The sequence below is a fragment of the Castor canadensis genome, chromosome 10 (genome assembly GCF_047511655.1).
Source record: "Castor canadensis chromosome 10, mCasCan1.hap1v2, whole genome shotgun sequence".
In the NCBI taxonomy this organism is placed as follows: domain Eukaryota; kingdom Metazoa; phylum Chordata; class Mammalia; order Rodentia; family Castoridae; genus Castor; species Castor canadensis.
Window position 1 is genome coordinate 143,491,238 of NC_133395.1, and position 17,668 is coordinate 143,508,905.

Consider the following 17,668-nt stretch of genomic DNA (forward strand, 5'->3'; position numbering starts at 1 on the left):
TTTGACTTTTAAGAGGCCAGGGGCGGCACAGTGGCACACACCTGTGGTCCCAGCCACTTGGGAGACTGAGGCAGGAGAATCGCCTGACTCTGCGAGACCTACACACTCCTAGCCAGCCACAGCTAGGCAGGGCAAAGGAGTCCATATAAAATTACCAAGGCAATGCGTGCCTCAACTTACCTGCTGACACCAAGAGGTGTCTCTCCAGCTTTGACCATGTCCTGTAGCCCTCCCTGGCTCTGTGCTCCACACTACCCTGGGCTCTCCTCCCACCAAGCCCCTAACCCATAGCTCCAGCAGCTGGAAAGGCAACTCCGGCTTAAGCCCTCTGAGACCTGAGGCCCTGCCTCCCTGGCAGTCCACACCTGCCCATGTTACAGGGAGACAAACCGAGACTAGTGTGTCCCAATGGCATAGGGCTGCATCTACCTCAGCCCACTGTCACCGCTCCTTCCCTGCCTTTTCCTGTCTTGCTAGTGCTTCCAAAGGTTCCTTCTGCTATTGCACAAAAATACAAGACAGGCTTCCAGAAAGTGAGAAGACAACTGTGCAAACCCACAGAGGCAGCTCAAGTTCAAGGGAGGAGGGAGTGAGGGGACGCAGGCCCAGGCTCACGTGTCCAGGTGACACGTTGCCCAGGAGAGCAGCCCAGCCTAGGGACACCGGAAGTCCATACCAAAAATGAGAAAGTTGCACGATGTTGGGGGACATTTTGGTAAAATGAAATAAACATAAGGACAGGCCAAATTTACTGGCCCTGACCCTGTGCTGGAAGGGTACAACATTTCCCTGGGTCCTGGTGGCCCTATGAAGTCCGTTTCACAGATGGGAAAACTGAGACTGGGATGAGAAGCTTGCCAGCCCCCCAGAGGCTTGGAGCAGGGACTCGGGAGGCGTCCCCAGAATGGAGGGTCAGAAACATCGTCGGTGCAGCTCCACAGAGATTGCTTTTGGTCACTGCCTGTGCATCCTGCAGGCCTGAGCCACTGACAACATGCCATGCAAGGTGCACAAAGCTCAGCTAATTTTCAAAAGAAAACAAATAGTGGTCCTTCTGTCTGTCCTCAGCAAACGCACACTGGGGCAGCAGGCTTCCAGGCTGGAGCTGGTACCCTGTGTCCCTGGGGACGGCAAACTCCAAGCCCACTGGTGGGATGGGGCTGGGGTGCCCTGGGCCAAAACCCATACATGAATGGTGTCGGCGGAGGCTGTGGATGGATGTATGCCTCAGTTTCCTAACTGCAAAACAGGCATGTGTACAGCACATCCCCTGTGGGGCCACGATGAGATCCTCAGCATCGGCAGAGGCCGCGGGGACAAGTGAGCAGACACTTGAACCTCACGGTGACTGCAGTACTGTTTCTGTAAAATGGAATTTGAGGCCACGGGCATGGCTCAGCGGTGGAGTTCACGCTCAGCAGGCACAAAGCCTGGGGTTCTCTGTGCCCCACACACCCCAAAAAAAAAATAATAAAGTAAGGATTTGGGGCAGAGCACACCTACCTCCAGAATTTGTGATCTGGGCTCCCTCAGAGTGCCTCAGACAGCCGTCCTCTCACTTAGGCAGCCCCCCAAACCCTCATTCTCTGGTCCTCCCTTGCCCCTGGCATGGCCCACCTCCAAACACAGCTGCCAAATGAGCCTTTTAAGCATGCCGGAACATTGATTCCGGGACACCTGGAACCAATCCTGAAACCAAATCCTCCCTCAGCCCATGACCTTGACTCCATCCCTTGCACCTCCTCAGCCCACTCCAGCCACACTAGCCCCATTTCTGTTCCTCAGGCATCACAAGCTGGGTTCTCCCTCAGGGCCTTTGCCCTTGCTGTTCCCTCCGCCTGGACACCACCCCAGCTTCTCACACAGCAGCCCCTCCCATCCATGGGGACACATTCCAAGACCCCCAGAGGACGTCTGAGAGGATGTCTGAAGCCACAGAGTACCCAACTCTACAGATACTGTGTTTTATCCTGTATGAATGCACCTACCATAGTTTTTAAAAACAAATTAGCCACAGTAAGATTAACTAAAAATTAGACAGTAAACTATTAGCTACAAATAAAACAAGCCAAGATTACATGCCTGTAATCCCAACTACTCAGGAGGCAGAGACAGAAAGAACACGACTCAAGGACAGCCTGGGCAAAGTTATCAAGAACCGTCTCAAAGTCAGAAAGGCTGGGGGTGTGGCTCGAGTGGCAGAGCACAGGCACAAGCCCTTGGGTTCAATCCCAGTAACACAAAAATAAACAAGGAATGTTTACTGAAAAGATGTGAGCGTGGTCTCACACCATCTTAACTCAAGTGGACATTTGACAACCTCAGCACTCCACTCTTTTTCCTTACGTCAAGAACTTCTACCTGTGGCTTCTCTGCAATGTCTGAATTGCCAGCACCAATACTCTTGGACTATGGGGACGTGATTAAGTGCAATAATGGTGACTTGAACACAGCCGATCTGATACAGACACAGTGGATCTGATAACCAAGACGATAATCAGGCGGGTAGCTTATATGGCGTGGATACACTGGACCGAGGAGCAACTCACCACCCAGGCGGGGATGGAGTGGGACGGTACAGGATTTCATCACGAGAACAGTGAGCAATTTAAAACTTACGAATTGTTTATTTCTGGAATTTTCCATTTAATATTCTTGGACTTCAGCTGACCAAGGGTAACTGAAACCATGGAAGGCAAAACCACAGATAAGGGGGGAGGGGAAGACTACCCCAGAGCTGGCTCCTTCTCCTTCAGCTTCCTGCCCTAACTTGCCTGACTTGGTGCTGTGTGCGTCCAGGTTGGGGACAGCGTCCTGCAGCCCAGGGAAGAGGAAAGGTGGGGTCCACCAGTGCTTGGTGCTACAGGACTGCACTTTCCGTGAGATACAACTTTTCTCCACTGAATAGGGATGACTAGAGTCATTAAATAACAAGCTGTTTTTAAATTAAAATTGCAAAGGGGGGTGAGCTCTGGGAGGGAGATCTGGGGGCCCTGGATGGTGATGCTGCCTTTGGGGTTTTTTGCTGAGCCTACCTCCACCACCACGGGGCCCCCGTCCAGCCTGAGTGGGGGTCCTGGGAAAAGCCAGATCAGACATCCCAGCCTGGGGTGATTTGTGGGCCACAGCAGCAGCAGCGGGAGGAGGGGACAGGCTGGGACCCGGCTCTTTCCCGCCCCGCCCGCCCGAACGTTCACAAGCCATTAATTCTGTGCCGAAGGAATTTTCTGAAAAGCCTTTCCCCCAACTTTTTTTTTTCTTATCCTAAAAATAAAATCTAAAAAAAAAAAAAATTTAAAGGAGAAGTGAGCCATCAGCTGCCGAGTGATCTGTGCTCTGAGGGGAAGCGGTAGCCGGCTGCAGGAGAGCCATCTGCCCCTCCCAGGCACTTGGGAAATGTCCCCACTCCCAGCAAGGGCTGTAGGCCTGGGAAGGGGACCGGGGCTCAGAGGCCCAAAAGCATCCTGACTGTAACCCCAGCTGAGCTCGGTGTCCAGGACAGTAAGCACCACAGCCTGACACCCCACACAATCCCTCCCAGGTGGCCCTAGCCGTCCTGCAGGCTGTTCAGACACAAAGTCAGGGAGGGGACAGGAGGAGGCCACCATGTCATCCAGCAGCCCAGCCCCTCCACTCCTCAAGGGCAGCTCTGTCCACACACAGCTGTCATCCTGAGGGGCAGCCCTGGCTCCCACTGTTCCCAGGACCCAGCTGTGCTCCAGCCTGGTACTCTGGGCCTTTGTGACTCCGCGCCTGCCAACCGCTCAGGCCTCTGGTGTCAGTTCCGACTTCTGCCCACACCCTGCTCCAGCCACACCAGTCCCCCCCAACACCCCACAGTTTCCTAAACATGTGCACACTTTCCTGCCAGGTCCTGCACCTTCCCGACACCTCAGTCCCTGTCTTGCCCCGTGCTGTTCTCTTTCCAGGTGTGCTTACACCTGGCAGCTAGCTAGCTTTGGTTCCTCCAAGAACCTCAGTTTACCCCTCTCTAGAATGGTCTTAGCGCTTTTCTGAGAGCAGGCTGGGCCCTCCCCCTCAGGCTGGCCACTTCCTGGGGCCAAGCTCAGCTCTGCCCACTCAACCATTAAAACCCTGACATATCGATTTGACCACCAGCTATAACTGTGCTCTTCTGCTCTTCCCAGGAAGCCAGCTGGAGGGGGAGTGGCAGGAGCCCTGGCCTTGCATCTTGCCCGCAGTCCCTCTGCAGGTGGCCCTCAGTGGAGGACAAGGGAGCACTGCAGCCACTGTGGCAGGTTAGAGGGGCCATGGTTCCATCCCAGCCCTGGCCATGGGGCTCTGGGGTGGAGGAGAGGGCGTTTTCCTGCCCAGAGGTTCTGACCATTATGACTGGCCTCCTGAGAAAGTCAGGTGTCCTCACTGGGGAGCTGAATCTGCACAACTGCTTTGGGGTACCCAGAAAACTATGGGTCAGCAGCCTGGGGCCCTGAATGCCTTCAAAGCTGCTACCTCCTCCCCTCCGACCGCCACAGCAGCCAAAGGGAGATATTTCCTAGAGCTTTGTTTTTTTTGGTGGTACTGGGTTTGAACTCAGGGCCTCATATTTGCAAGGCAGCAGCTCTACCATGTGAACCACTCCACCATCCCTGTTTCATGCTGAGTATTTTCAGGATGGGGTCTCATGAACTATTTGCCCAGGCTGGCTTCAAATCACATTCCTCTTGATCTCTGCCTCTGAGTAGCTAGAATTATAGATGTGAGCCGCCCGACTTGCATTTCCTTTTTTGAAATGCTAGGGAGGTAGGGCCTTGGGCCTGCCAGGCTGGAGCTCTGCCTCTGAGCCTCTGAGCCTCAGCCCCAAAGCGAGCTGATCAATAATTTGGAGTTTGAATGCTGGTTGTTCGTTTGACACACGGGCTGTGGTCATGTGAGATGTTAGCCATGGGGACATGGGGGAGGGGATACAGATTGTCTGTACTGTCCGCAACTTTCCTGTAAACCTAAAATTACCTCAAAATAAAACATTTATTTAAAAAAATACAACCTGGGTACAATGGTACACACCTGTGACCCCAGAACTTGAGAGGCTGAGGCAGGAGGATGGAGAGTTAAGAGGTCAACCTGGGCTATGTAGCAAGACCCTGTCTTCAAAAAATAAAATAATTATTTATTTTATTTAGGGGCCTCAATTGAGGCCCCTCTGCAGCTCAACAGCCTTTGATGGCTCCCTAGTGCTGTCAGTTGAAACCCAGACTTGGCTCCTGGAACCTGGAGATGGCTAAGTCTGGCCTTGACCTTTGTGACCAATCCCAGCCTCCATTCCCTACAATTCATCCTCAGCTTGGGAGGCCACAGGAGGTCTGCATGGCACTTCCCGGGCCCCCAGTGGGGAATCAGCAGTTGTGGGCTGAAGCCCAGTCTTAGGACAAAGCCATGAGGAAAGGCAAACCCTGCCACCCTTGGGCTGGGAGATGAACTAGCGCCAGACAGGGAGTAGAGCAGGCAGAGACAGGGCACACAGTAGGGTCTGGCAGACACCACCAAGAGGCCCCCAAAGGCAGCCTAGTGAAAGCACAGAAGCCACTGGGTGGTGGCTTCCTGCAGGACCCTGTCCCTCCCGTGATCCTTTTCTACCTGGCCCCACATCCTCTCAGGATCAAGGGGACTGTCCTCAAGGTCCCACAGGCATGTGGCCAGGTCACATTCGAACCCAGCTCTCCCCATCACTCTCGCCTTGAGCTCCTCCCCCTTCAGCACACACTGCTACTTGGAACGCTGCGGTTCTACCCAGAGGGCGCCTGTACTGAGGGGAAACTCAGGCACAGAATGAGCCAGGGGCCTACAATGTGGAACCCTGGGAGGGGAAGATGGATGTGATGCGGGGGCCTCTGAGTCCTCGTGCCAGAGAGGAAAGGGCTGGCTGCTGAGACAGGAAACACTTGCCCTTTCCAGGGGGCTGACCAAGTTGCTCCTGGAGGGGCTAGGGGTGTTCCTTGAACACAGCACAGCCATTTCCCCGCCTGGCCCCAGGCTGCTTGGACCAGCAGGGTGATGAAAGAAACAGCAACCCTTCCAGAACTTTAGGGAGGCCTCCATGGAGGAGGTGGGTCACCAACCCCAAGGCCCTGAGGTCACAGGCTGCTGGGTACCACCTTGAAGGGCAGTGTGAACCAGGCTGCCTGACGACATCACACAGTGTCCTGTGTACAGAGGCTGGCACTTGCAGAAGGCCCCATCCAGAGGGACAGGCCCCCACTGTGGTCAGAGACCTGGCATACGAAGTACTTCCTCTCAGCTGTTGGGGCACACGTGCTCTTGCTGTGTCCCCCTTTTACAGATGAGGGAGCAAAGCTCTGGGTGTGCACTCTTGTGGTCATCACTCCCTGTGGGGTGTCCTTGCTCTCTGCTTCCTCATCTGTGAGATGAGACAGGATGGCTGGTTAACTGCAATACCCAGCACAGCTATGGGCCACAGGCTGCCCCTTCAGGGTGACCACTGGGCTGGGGGCCACAGGCCGCCCCTTCAGGGTAACCACCAGGTGGCTGCAGAAGGGCTCAATGTGGCACCCTACGTATTCTGGCTCAGGCCGGAACCCTTCTGTGCTGCTTCTTCCCTGCACAGGATCCCAGGCCCAGAGGAGCAGGACTCAGCTGCTTCCCAGGAACACTGGCCGCCCAGCCTGGGCTGGGGCCACGCTGAGCACCGTGGCCCCTCAGTGAGGCTCCTGCCAGCTCAGCACCCACACTGCCCAGGCCTCAGCAAATAAACATCATAGGTTGGGGACATGGAGGCCCACCCGAGGGGGAAGGGACAACTCTCTAGGTCTAAGGACACAGTAGTACCGGCACCACGACAGCAGAGAACAGCTGTATGGCCTGTTAGCAGCAGGGCCCCTGCCTGTACTGTCCTCACTGGCTATGCCTCTGCAGCAAAGGACTCTGAGGCAGAAGAAAGTGGCCACCAGAGATGGGTGGCAGACATTGCACCAAGCCTCCAGGGTGGGCAGGCTGGCAGGAGTGCTTGCCCTTCCCAACAGCCTCACTGACGTGGTCAGAGGCACGCATCGCTACCAAGAACCTGGTATTTGCAGCTGGGAAGGCCCAGCTGAAGAAACTGAGGTCCACAGAGGCACAGCCACTGTTGGATGGCTCTATCGCTCCAAACAGAGGCCAGCAGAGGCGGGAGAGGGGCCTGGAGCCACCAGTGCTGCTCGGCCCCGCCCGGCCTCCACTTGGGCTGCTGCCAGACTCCCCCATTATTTACCGATCACAGCCTAAAGTGCCACGTGACGACGCCCACAGGGGCCTTGCGGCCTCCTAATGGAGCTGTGAGCTCCCTCCTCCTCTGGCGTGATTTATCTATCGGATTTCAGGTAAGGACGGTGGACTGGGCAGCTCGGGGCATCGAGTGTATGGCCTATAGCTGGTGTGGGACCCGTTGCCAGCTGCCGGCCTGTGTGGTTCAGCCCCCCGCCTGAACGTGGCCTTGGGCGACAAGAGAAAGTCCGTACTCTGGGTAGCCAGGATCCAATTCCATGTGGCTGGAGCTCAGAGACTCCTGGGCCTGTCCCTACTTGGGGATAGCTGGTTTCCATGGCAATGCCCACACCATTGTCAGTGCTGGAAATACCCCTGGGAGTCACCTGGTCCAGCCACAGTGGGGGCCCCCAGCCAGCACCTGGCAGGATGAACAGGCCTACAGCCATAGGCTCCTTCCAGAGCCAGACCTGCAGCGGCTCCCTCTTTCCCCAGAGCCTGCCCACGTCCCACGGCGGTGTCTCCGAGTCCTTGCCCACAGGCAGGACACCACACTCTCAGCTTCATCCCTACCCATGTCCCACCCCTCTGGGCCTCAGGCCCTGTGGTGGCCCATGTGTCAAAATGCTCTTGCAATGCCCCTGCCTCCAAGAGGCTACCGGCCTCTCTTTGTGAGGCTGGTCTGCAGGTGGTACCAGGTTCCCTGTGTCCCTGACTATTCTGGGGGCTCCAGGAGATGGGGGCAGGGTGTGACTCACTTCTTTTTGGGGCTGCCATGTGACAAGGCTGGGCCCCTCCCAGTCTCCCCCACTCTACAGGACCATCTGACAGACACAAGCTGGTGGGAGAAAAGGTGACAACTGCAGACTCTGTAGTCAGGAACAGGCTGCTCCACCTTCTACACACTGTATGACCCCAGGAAAGTCACTTGACCCCTCTGGGCCTTTGCTTCACTTACTGCAGATTGAAGATAAAATGGCTATTCAGATCCTGGGGGATTAAAAGACACACTATGCAGAGCGTTGCCAAGTGCCTGGCACAGCACAAGTTCTCAAAAAATGACAATAATTGTGACTCGGACGATGTCAGTTGTGGTGGCTGAATGAGGGCCTCCTTGCCACCTCACAGCCCAACTTAGATGGGGGGGAACTGAGACCCAGAGTGGGCAGGGGGCTCTCCCTCCCAGGCACAGGTTCACAGGCCTCCTCCCATGCACACCTGGCTCTGGTCCTACCAAGGCCCCCAAGACTAGAGCCTCCACTTCTATGCACACCAGCACCCGAGATGTCTGCAGAGCTGACGCCACTAGCCACCACACCGATGAGGAATGAAGCCAGGGAAGGAAGTGGCTGGAGTCGGGGTTGGTGCCACGGTCCAGCACTTCGCGCCATCTCCACCACCTCTCCCTGGATGGTGAGGTGCAGCACAGTGCAGGGTCAGCCCCTGTGGCCAGTGCTCAAAGGGATCTGGGAGGTCATCGCTCAGTGTGACCGTGGCCCTAGCTACCATCTGCACATTCACAGGGCCAGGGGCTCACCCCTCCACAGGGGTGACACTGCTTGTCTTTATGGGGTTTTTGTTTTGTTTATTCCAAGTCCAGGCTGGCCTTGAACCCACAATCCTTCTGCTCAGCTTCCTGAGAGCTGGGGTTACACATGTGGATACCACGCCTGGCAAAGACACTGCGCTTTCAGGGAAACAATGGCCAGATGACCCCCTGCTCCTCACCCTCAGGAGGACATCTCCCCAGTCCCACACTTGTGGCCAGGCCTCTGCAGCTGCCCCCACCCACTCCACCTGCCTCACTGTGGCAGCAGCCTCCAGCCTCCATGGGACCCACAGCAGGGCCACCAAATGACCTCACCCAGCTCCAGGGGAGCCATAGCACCTGGGCCCAGTGCCACCAACCACAGGAACTGGCAGTGGGGACTCTAGAGCCAGCCAGCAGGCTGGGGACCCAGCAGTCACTGGGCCTCAGTTTCCCCACCTGTAAACAAGGTGACAGCCCTATCTCCCTGACTGGACTGTGAAGTCAAATGTGCTGGTGCAGAGTTGCAGCTGGGAGCAGGGCTGGGTGCGGCTCAGTGGTAGAGGCTTGGCCAGCATGCACCCAGCCCTGGGATCCATCCCCAGCACCCCGAACGGGAGCCCAGGAGCCACCTGCCCTCTACAACCCATCCTGGTTCTCCAGTTGCCCCAATTCTCCACCTGTCTTCCTGCCTCTGAGCTGCTGAGGACAGAGGCACAGTCACCCCCTTGCCACAACCCTCCACAGCCTGGTTTGATTCAAAGAGCCTGACCCACCCTTGTCCAAGCTCCTGGCACTGTTCTCAGAGGGATTTTCTCCCTCTAATTCCTGCACCTGCTGTTTCCTGGGCCCTGCATGTGAAGTTTTCATCTGCAGTGGGAGGCACGGACCGTGTTTAGAATGAGAAAGTAAGGGACCCAGAGAGAGCAAATGACTGGACTTGGGTCACACAGCATGTTGGCAGACAGACGCTCTGCCTGGGAGCCACTCTCAGGGTGGGAGGACTGGGGACCGAGTTTTACCTGTCTTTCCAAGCCAGAAGGCCATGGCAGCCGAGCTTCCTTCTAAGTCCCACCAAGGGGCAGGGGGGTCCTCTGTGTGCTCCAAGCCCCTACCCAAGCACAAAGCACGGCTTGGAAGTGCTCTTGCTCCGCCCCCCCCTGGCATTTCAGCCCCGAGGTTGGTGCAGAAAATACCTTCCCGATAACACCCACCCACCATGTGCCAGCTCAGAACTGCCTGAGGGCTTTTTTCCACCTTCACTATAAAAAGACACCTTGAAAAGGCAGCCCTGGCACAGTTGCTTCCTTGTGATTTAAATGTACAGTGACTATGGCCACTCAAAGGTGGAAGAGAGTGAGGCAGGAAAGAGTCTCCCCCAGCCCACATCTTGCTGGGTGACCCTCTGCCTCAGTTTCCCCGAACAACTTCTCAACTTGCTTTCCCCTCAAACAGGATGTGCTGTGAGGAAAGAGATCCAAGCCACATGCAATTGGGGCTAATTTCTTTTTCTTTCTTTCTTTTTTTTTTGAGGCAGGGTCTCACTATGTAGCCCGGGCTGGCCTCGAACTCTTGTCCAAGTGCTGGGATTACAGGCATGCACCATCATGCCAACAAAGCTCCTTTCTTCTCTGAGTTCATCTCTCAAAACATTCCAGCAGCCCCAAGTATGCCAAAGCAACCAGGGACCAAATTGGGGGTCCTCCGAGAACTAGAGGGATGGAGCATGGCTGCCTCTGACCTCCGTCTGTTCTTGGCAGTCCCCACCCCTACAACCCCACTTCCCAAGGGGAGCCTTTGATCATCCATGGCCTGGAGGTGGCACTCAGAGCCCAAAGCCTACCACATGTGAAGCTGGAACCCCAAAGGCCACCGCAGTGGGGACAGGGTATGACCAAAAGACCCCAGAAACAGGGGTGGGAGGTGCAGTTTCCAGAGGCCTGGCTGAGCCACCCCACTCGCAGCCCAAACATTCCTAGGGACCACATGGGAAGGCGGGTCCTGTCCCCACACCCAGTCTCGCTTGGCCTGCCAGGTGCTGGAGAGGCCAGTGCCACACAGGACCCCCAGACCAAACCCATCTTGTCCCCCAGAGGCACCAACTTTCTCATCTCTTCCCCTCTCATGCCAGCCCCACCTCTGGGGCTGTACCCCGCACCTGGTGGTCCACCAAGCCTTCATCCGGCCTGGCCTCAGACTAGGTCACAAGTAATGCCAGGCCCACCACATGCCTGGCACAGAGCAAGTGCTCAAGAAGTCTTCAAGGAGATGAGGGCTCTCCTGCCTGGAAGGTGGTCCCAGTCTCCCAGCCACCTCTGTGCCACCATCCCTCCTTCTCACCGGCTACCCACACAGCCTTTCTAAAAGAATATTAACTCCCACAGCCATCACCAGGCCCTGTGCTGGGCTCTCTGCTAAAAGTGTCACATGTGCTCTTTCACTTATCCTCAGGACAATTTCAGGAGGAGGCCTCCTTATCATACCCATTCTACAGAGGAACAGGCTGAGATCATATCCTCTGGCTAGAACCCTCCATGGCTCCCCATTCCTCCAGCATGGCCTACCGACCCTTTCTACCCTCTTCTTAGGCCGTTCCCTCTCCCTGGACCCATCTTGTCCTGTGGGCTTCCTCCTGGTTATCCACTCCCTTGGCTTTAATGCCTCCTTCCCAGGTCCCCCTTCAGGGCACAGCACACCCCACCCCGTGTTCTTGGTGCCTGGCCTTACATCTGTGTTCAGCTGGCTGCCCCATCCCATCCGTGAGGGCAGAAGGCAAGAAACCACCAGGGACTGTTCCCATGGGGGCTGCAGGTGGGAGAGGATGGGGGCTTGCAGAACAAGCCAAGTTAGAGCACTGCCGTCCAGGACTAAGTCCAGAGCCATGTCACCAACAGTATCCCCTAGGGTGACAAGAGAGCAGCTGGTATCTGTCAGGCACTTGTTGTGTACCAGGCATCAATGCTTCACATGAACTCACCTGCTTTGTCCTAAAGCAGCCCTTTTGTGATAAGGAGCGTTTATCCTTCTCTCACTCTACAGAGCACAAAACTGAGGCTCAGAGACGTCATGCTACCTGCCCAAGTCACACAGCAGAGAAGTGACAGAGCAGAATGTGAACCCTGTTGAAGTTCCAGAGCAAGACTAAGCACCCTCAAGTGCCCTTCCACCTTCTGGAGGCCAGACCGCAGCCTTGGGCACATCTGGGGGATCTTGTGACCTGTGCCCACGCCAGCCGGAGGGAGGGGAGGGGTGTGGAGCCCAGGGAGACAGGCCTACAAGGGCCTCCCCCACCAGGAATCTGCATGGTCTTTGGGAAGAGGGAGTTGGTCTTGGCCATCCTGTCCCTGGGTCTGTGTCCCTGCTGAGGCTCTGCCCTGTAGGAAGGACAGCCCAGACTCCTTAAGCAGGGTGAGTCACTGCCCAGCCCAGGGGGTGAGGGGCCGTGGGAACCAGGGCAGTTCTTGCCAGAGGGGGAGGGCAGACACAGCCTGAGGCATCCCGCAGACCAAGGCTGGCCCAGCAAGGGGCCCACAAGGGGCAGTGACAGCCCAGGGAGGCCTGAGCTGGCCCTGCTGGGCCTTCGTTCTTTCTTTCACTTCCAGATCCCCAGTGCCAAGCCTGGGGATGTGCCTCTGGGAAGGGGGAATGGTGGCCATCCCATTCCCAGTGCTCACAGCCAGCAGCACGAACTCCGCTTGCCCACGGTGGCGTGGCTCCCAGGACAGAATGCCCCTCACCCACCACGACCTTTCTTTTCAGGGGGCCGGTGGGGTGGTGGGCGCACAGGGCACTGCGCTGTGAAGGAATGTGGTTTTTTCTCAAAGCCCCAGCGCTGGGCAGCGTTAATCTCAGGAGAGTCTAGCTACCATAGGAAGCAGGAGAAGGGACGGGGCAGGGCCCGGGGGGGTTCCAAGGTCACCAGGAGGTTGGGTTTGGCATTTTGGATTGTGGGGTGTTATCTTGGGGCCTCATGACCCTGGGAGGAAAATGGGAAACCACAGACTCTCTTTCCAAATCGTTGGGAGAAGTGACCACTCGCGGTGGACTTCCTCATTAGGCGCCACAAAGTCCCTCTGTCCCTGTTACATCCCCCAAGGCCAACACACAGCAACCCCCTAACATGGCTCTCTTGCCACTGCCTCCCCAAGCCTCAGATACCTAGGCTCCATACGACCCACCCCTCCTCATTCCCTGACCCCAGTGTCACATCGACCTCCCTCCTCTCTCTCCGTCTCTCTCTCTCTGAACTCCATGTCTATAAGGCAGCAAAGCATCAGAGAGATGCTGAGTCCAGATAGTCTGGATTCAAACTCCCATCTCTGCCAGTTTCAGCTGTGTGATCCAGAGCAAGTCACTAAACCTCTCTGTGCCTGATTCTTCATCTGTACTATGGGGATGACAACAGAAGGTGCTGTGAGCACTAAGGGAGCTACGACATATGATGTCCTTAGTAGGTACTCCCCATTGTTTGTGTTTGCCCCGGGTCTGCCCTGCCTGCTACCTACTAAGTGGTCCATGTTTGTTGAATGAGAGAATAAAAGCCACAGGCACACATCTGTTTGCCAACCATGAAACCTCCCCAGAAAATCTATTGGACTCCAGATACCACTGTCCCCTGCCACACATGTGCCTTCTTGCACATCTATACTCTTGCAGCTCCAACTCAGTACAACCCAAGTCTGTCACACACGCCCCAATCTACAGGGCCGTGGTGCACGCTGGCATGATTCCAGCAAGCCTGCCACACCCATGCATACACCTATCAACATGGAATCATCACTCCAATAAGCTCACAGTTGCCCCAGAACACACCTGCGGTCACCACACACCTGTGGTTCCCATGTGCACACCTGGGCTGTACGTGCACCTTTGCTCTCTCAGGGAGCACCTGGGTACCGTTGGCAACCTGGGCCCCTCCTGATCCACTTAGGTACGCACACCTGTAACCCAGCACGCTCTTGAGCTCCCGCAAGTGCGCGTCCGGGCCATCACTGTTGCCGGTAATCGCCCCTCGGTGGACACCTGCGTCCCCAAGCGCACACCTGGATCCCCATACAGTCACCTGCGCCCAGAGTACACACCTGAGTCCCTGCACACGCACGTGTGGGCTCGCTCACACCTGTAGCTGGCTCGGCGCACAAGTCGCGGGGTTACTCGCCCGGTCCCCCTGCAGCCCCCCGCAGTGCCCCGCGCCCCGCCGTACCTGGATGTTGCGTTTGCGCTCGCAGGCGGGCCCGGTGCCCTGCACCACGCTGTCCAGCACCGCCACCACGTCGGGTGCGGGCTCCACGAAGCAGGCGGTGCGCGCCGCGCGGATGGCGGCTTGCACGTCGGCGAAGCGGAAGGCGCAGAGCGCGGCCGGGGCGGCGCGGGCCGCGGGGGCGCCCTGGGGCCGCTCGAAGACCGCGAAGAGCAGTTCGCGTGCGGGGAAGACGGAAACCAGGCGGCTGTAGAGGTCGCCGCGGCCCGCGCCGCCAGCGCACTGCAAGCCCAGCTGGATGTAGGACTCGGTGAGCTTCTTGGCGTCGCCGCCGGCGCCGCGGGGCAGGCAGATGCGCGCCAGCAGGCTCCGCGCCTGGCTCTCCTTGTCGCCCGCACGCGCCTCGCTGTTGAGCGCCAGGTACGCGTAGGTCTGAGCGCCGGGCGGCGGCGCGGCCGGGTGCAGGAAGGCGCGCACGAAGCCCAGCTTGTGCTGCTCCTTGGCGCCCTGCTTGATCTTGAGGATGTTGTCGTCGGAGGGGTTGAGGTCGAAGGTGAAGAGCTTGGCCAGGTCCCCGCGCGCGTCCAGGGAGCGGATGGCGATCTCGGGCGTGTTCTCGAAGCGGTGGTCCTCCAGGCTGCGGTTGCGCGGGAAGAAGGCGCTGCCGAAGCCGGTGTACGTGGCGCCCACGAGCAGGCGGCTGCCCCCGGCGCCGGCGGCCGGCGGCAGCACCAGCCCCACGGTGGACGCGTTCGGGTGGTTAGCGGCCACGTTCAGCATGCTGGGGAACACGGTGACGGGCTCGGCGGGCGGCGCGGCGGGCGGGAAGTGCACGGCCACGGCCGAGATGTTGCCCCGGCGCCGCAGCTGGCAGAAGCCCTGGTAGATGGACCCGCACACGACCACCAGGCCCTGGCCAGGGTCCAGCTGCAGGATCTTGTTGTAGTTGTCGGTGAGGCGCCGCGGGTGCTCGCACGAGGCCTGCGGGAGCTGCGGGGCGTGACACAGCGGGCTGTCCGCCACCGGGCCCACGGCCGCCTCGGCCTCCAGGCTCAGGTTGGCGCCCGACAGCTGGTACAGGCGGTTGACGGCCGCCAGGTACACGGTGCCCGCCGCGCCGTCCAGGGCGAAGTTGTTGGTGGGCGTGGGCGAGGGGAAGCGGCGCTGGATCTCCAGGGCGCCGGCCCGCGCCGCCCCCAGGAGCAGCAGCAGCGGTAGCAGCGGCGGGCACGCCGGGGCCCCGGAGGGCGGGCGCGGCGGCAGGGGGGCGGCCGCGGCGGCCCGGGCGCTAAGGGGTGCGCCGCCCGCGGCGCGACGAGCCATCCAGGCGAGCGCGGGCTGCGCGGCGCGGCGAGTGCATGGGGCGCGGCGCGGCCGGGAGCCGGGAGCCCGGAGGCGGCAGGAGGCGGGGGGCGGGCCCGGGCCGCGAGGCGCTTCCTGCCCGCGCCAGCCGCCCCCGGCCCCGGCGCCCCGGCCCGGCTCAGCCGCGCGGCGCAGCCCCGGGGGCGGGGCGGGGGCGGGGGCGGCTCCGCAACGGACCGGCCCTCGCGGCCCGGGCCACGCCCCCGGCTCCCTCCACCCCCCTCCGGCCACGCCCCGCCTCCCGGCCCCTCCCGTGTGCCCGGGCCCCGCCCCGCTCCGCCCCGCCCGCGCTTGCTGTCGGTGGTCGCCGCCCCGCGACCCCGGGATCTCCCCGGCGCGGCCTCCGCTTGCTCTCGGCCGCTTGGCCAGTGTCGCTCGCGCCTGGCTTTTCTCCTCCCTCTCCGTGCGTCCGTCCCGTCCCCCACGCCGAACTCCAGCGGGGCGGCGTTTCGCTGGTTCCTCCTTCACCGCTACTTCTCTCCTACTTCGCTCACCCTCTCAGTCGTCCCGGCCCCGGCCTCTCCCAGTCGCTGTCCCTCTCCGTTTTCCTGCTGGGCTCCCTCTCGGCGCCGCCGATCCTCTGTTTCTCTCCCGGTCCACAGTGCGCTTTCTGGTCACGGTCCCTCCCTACATCCCCCAGCACCCCAGTCTTTCCCAGGACACTGTCCAGGCCCTAGCACCCTGAAGTCCAGCCAGACCACGGGCTTCAGGCCTAGTCCCAGCCCGCCCATAAAAGGGGTTTACAAGCAGCAGGGATTGAGGGTCAGGGTTGGGGGTCAGACAGCTAAGCCAGGAAGCTAGCCAAAGATGAAATATTTCGGTCCTGTTGGGCTGGACAGGCCAACACCTAGAGCACAGCCTGAGTGACCCTATAGGCCACAACTGCTTGTGTGGAGACGCAACCCTGTGGGCTGCTGGCCTCCCATCCCAGCTCTGAATCAGGCTGGGCTCAGAAGGACCCAAGATCCTCCCAGACTTTGTGGAAGAGCAGCCCCCCAACAGGAGCTAGCACTAGGCACCAGGCTCCTTTGACCTCCAAAGGAGCAGGTAGGCCCTGGGGTCAGAAGCAGGTGGGACCGTGCACAGCATCTGGTACCTGGATGGGTCCCCTCAGAACTTGGTACTGTTATTCTACCTTACAGACAAGGAAACCGAGGCCCACTGAAGGCACAGGTACAGTGTCTGTCAGTCTCGCCTCTTAGAACCAGGGTCTCATGTCAGACCTTCAGGTGGCCCTCACTCTGCTTGTCCCCCACCCCAGCAGGAAGGAAGGGTCAGGATTTCTCTATGACCACAGGGGTGACATTGGCAGCCACTCCACACTTCCCTGGCCACCACCCCTTCGTCTTCCTGTCCTGTGCGTGCCTCCTTCCAGCCTCTTCATGCCAGGTCTGGCTCTGATTGCAGGGAATGGCCAGGCAGTCAATTAGAGGTCCCCCAACTACCCTGGCTCAGGGACTCAGGAGACCTGCCTCCACCTCCAGTCATGTTGTGACCACTAAGGGGCCACCAAGGAGCCTGGCAGGGGGACCCCCCCTCCACCCTCAGCCCCTGTCCATCTCAGTCTCCTTCCCTTATCTTTCTCTAGCCTTCCCACCCCATCTGTTTTCCTCTGTGTCCTTGCTCCTCCAAGTTTCACTCTGTCTCTTCCTCTCCCCCCATCCTCCCCTCCCCCTTCCACTGTCTCTCTGTGTGTTTCTGTCTCTCCTCTCTGCCTCTATCTCTGTCTCCCTGCTAGTTCCCCACCCCGCTGTCCCTGGCTCCCCCTGCTTCCTTCCTTCCTGTCTCCTGCTCATCTCCCCATCTTGCTGCATCCTGCAGCTCCCCCCACTGAGCCTTGAGGAAAATGCTTTGTGGCTTGTTAGCTTAGACCGGCACACTGCAGATCGTTCTGGGCACCTGGACTTCTGCTAAGCTGAAGGTGAAACTCAGTCCCCACCCAGGGCGAGGACTTGGGGCACTGAGGGTGTGGTTAGACACCAGAGTCTACATATTCTCCCATAAACAGGAGGTAGGAAGTGCTGGGTAGTTCCTTGCCCTCTCTGAACCTGTTTCCTCAGCTGTAAAGTAAGGACAATCATAACAGCACCTCTGCTCCAGGAAGCTTGTAATTCTTGGAGAGTTCACAGAACAGAAAGCACCAGCCGGCCAGCAGCAGTTTCTCTCCCCTTCTGGCATTGAGTAATCCCACAGCCCATGCCTGAGCCCAGGACAGAGCAGGAGGGAGATTGCAACAGAAGACCAGAGCCCCACATCCTGTCTTGAGTCCCATGACAGCTGATGGGACCACTGAAGGCTAAATTCTGAGCCCAGCGCTGCCCAAGGTCACCTCACGCCATCCTTCTAGCCAGCTGATA

General features: G+C 58.7%; 1 protein-coding gene across 1 annotated transcript in view; it reads right to left on the bottom strand.

The window, feature by feature from the left end:
• Plxnd1 (plexin D1) overlaps nucleotides 1-15,272 on the bottom strand; it is a 43,503-nt gene extending 28,231 nt beyond the window's left edge. The window contains exon 1 of the mRNA XM_020175605.2: nucleotides 13,953-15,272. Coding sequence (XP_020031194.2) covers nucleotides 13,953-15,272 — 1,320 coding nt within the window. The remainder of the gene's footprint in view (nucleotides 1-13,952) is intronic.
• Nucleotides 15,273-17,668: the final 2,396 nt, after the last annotated feature.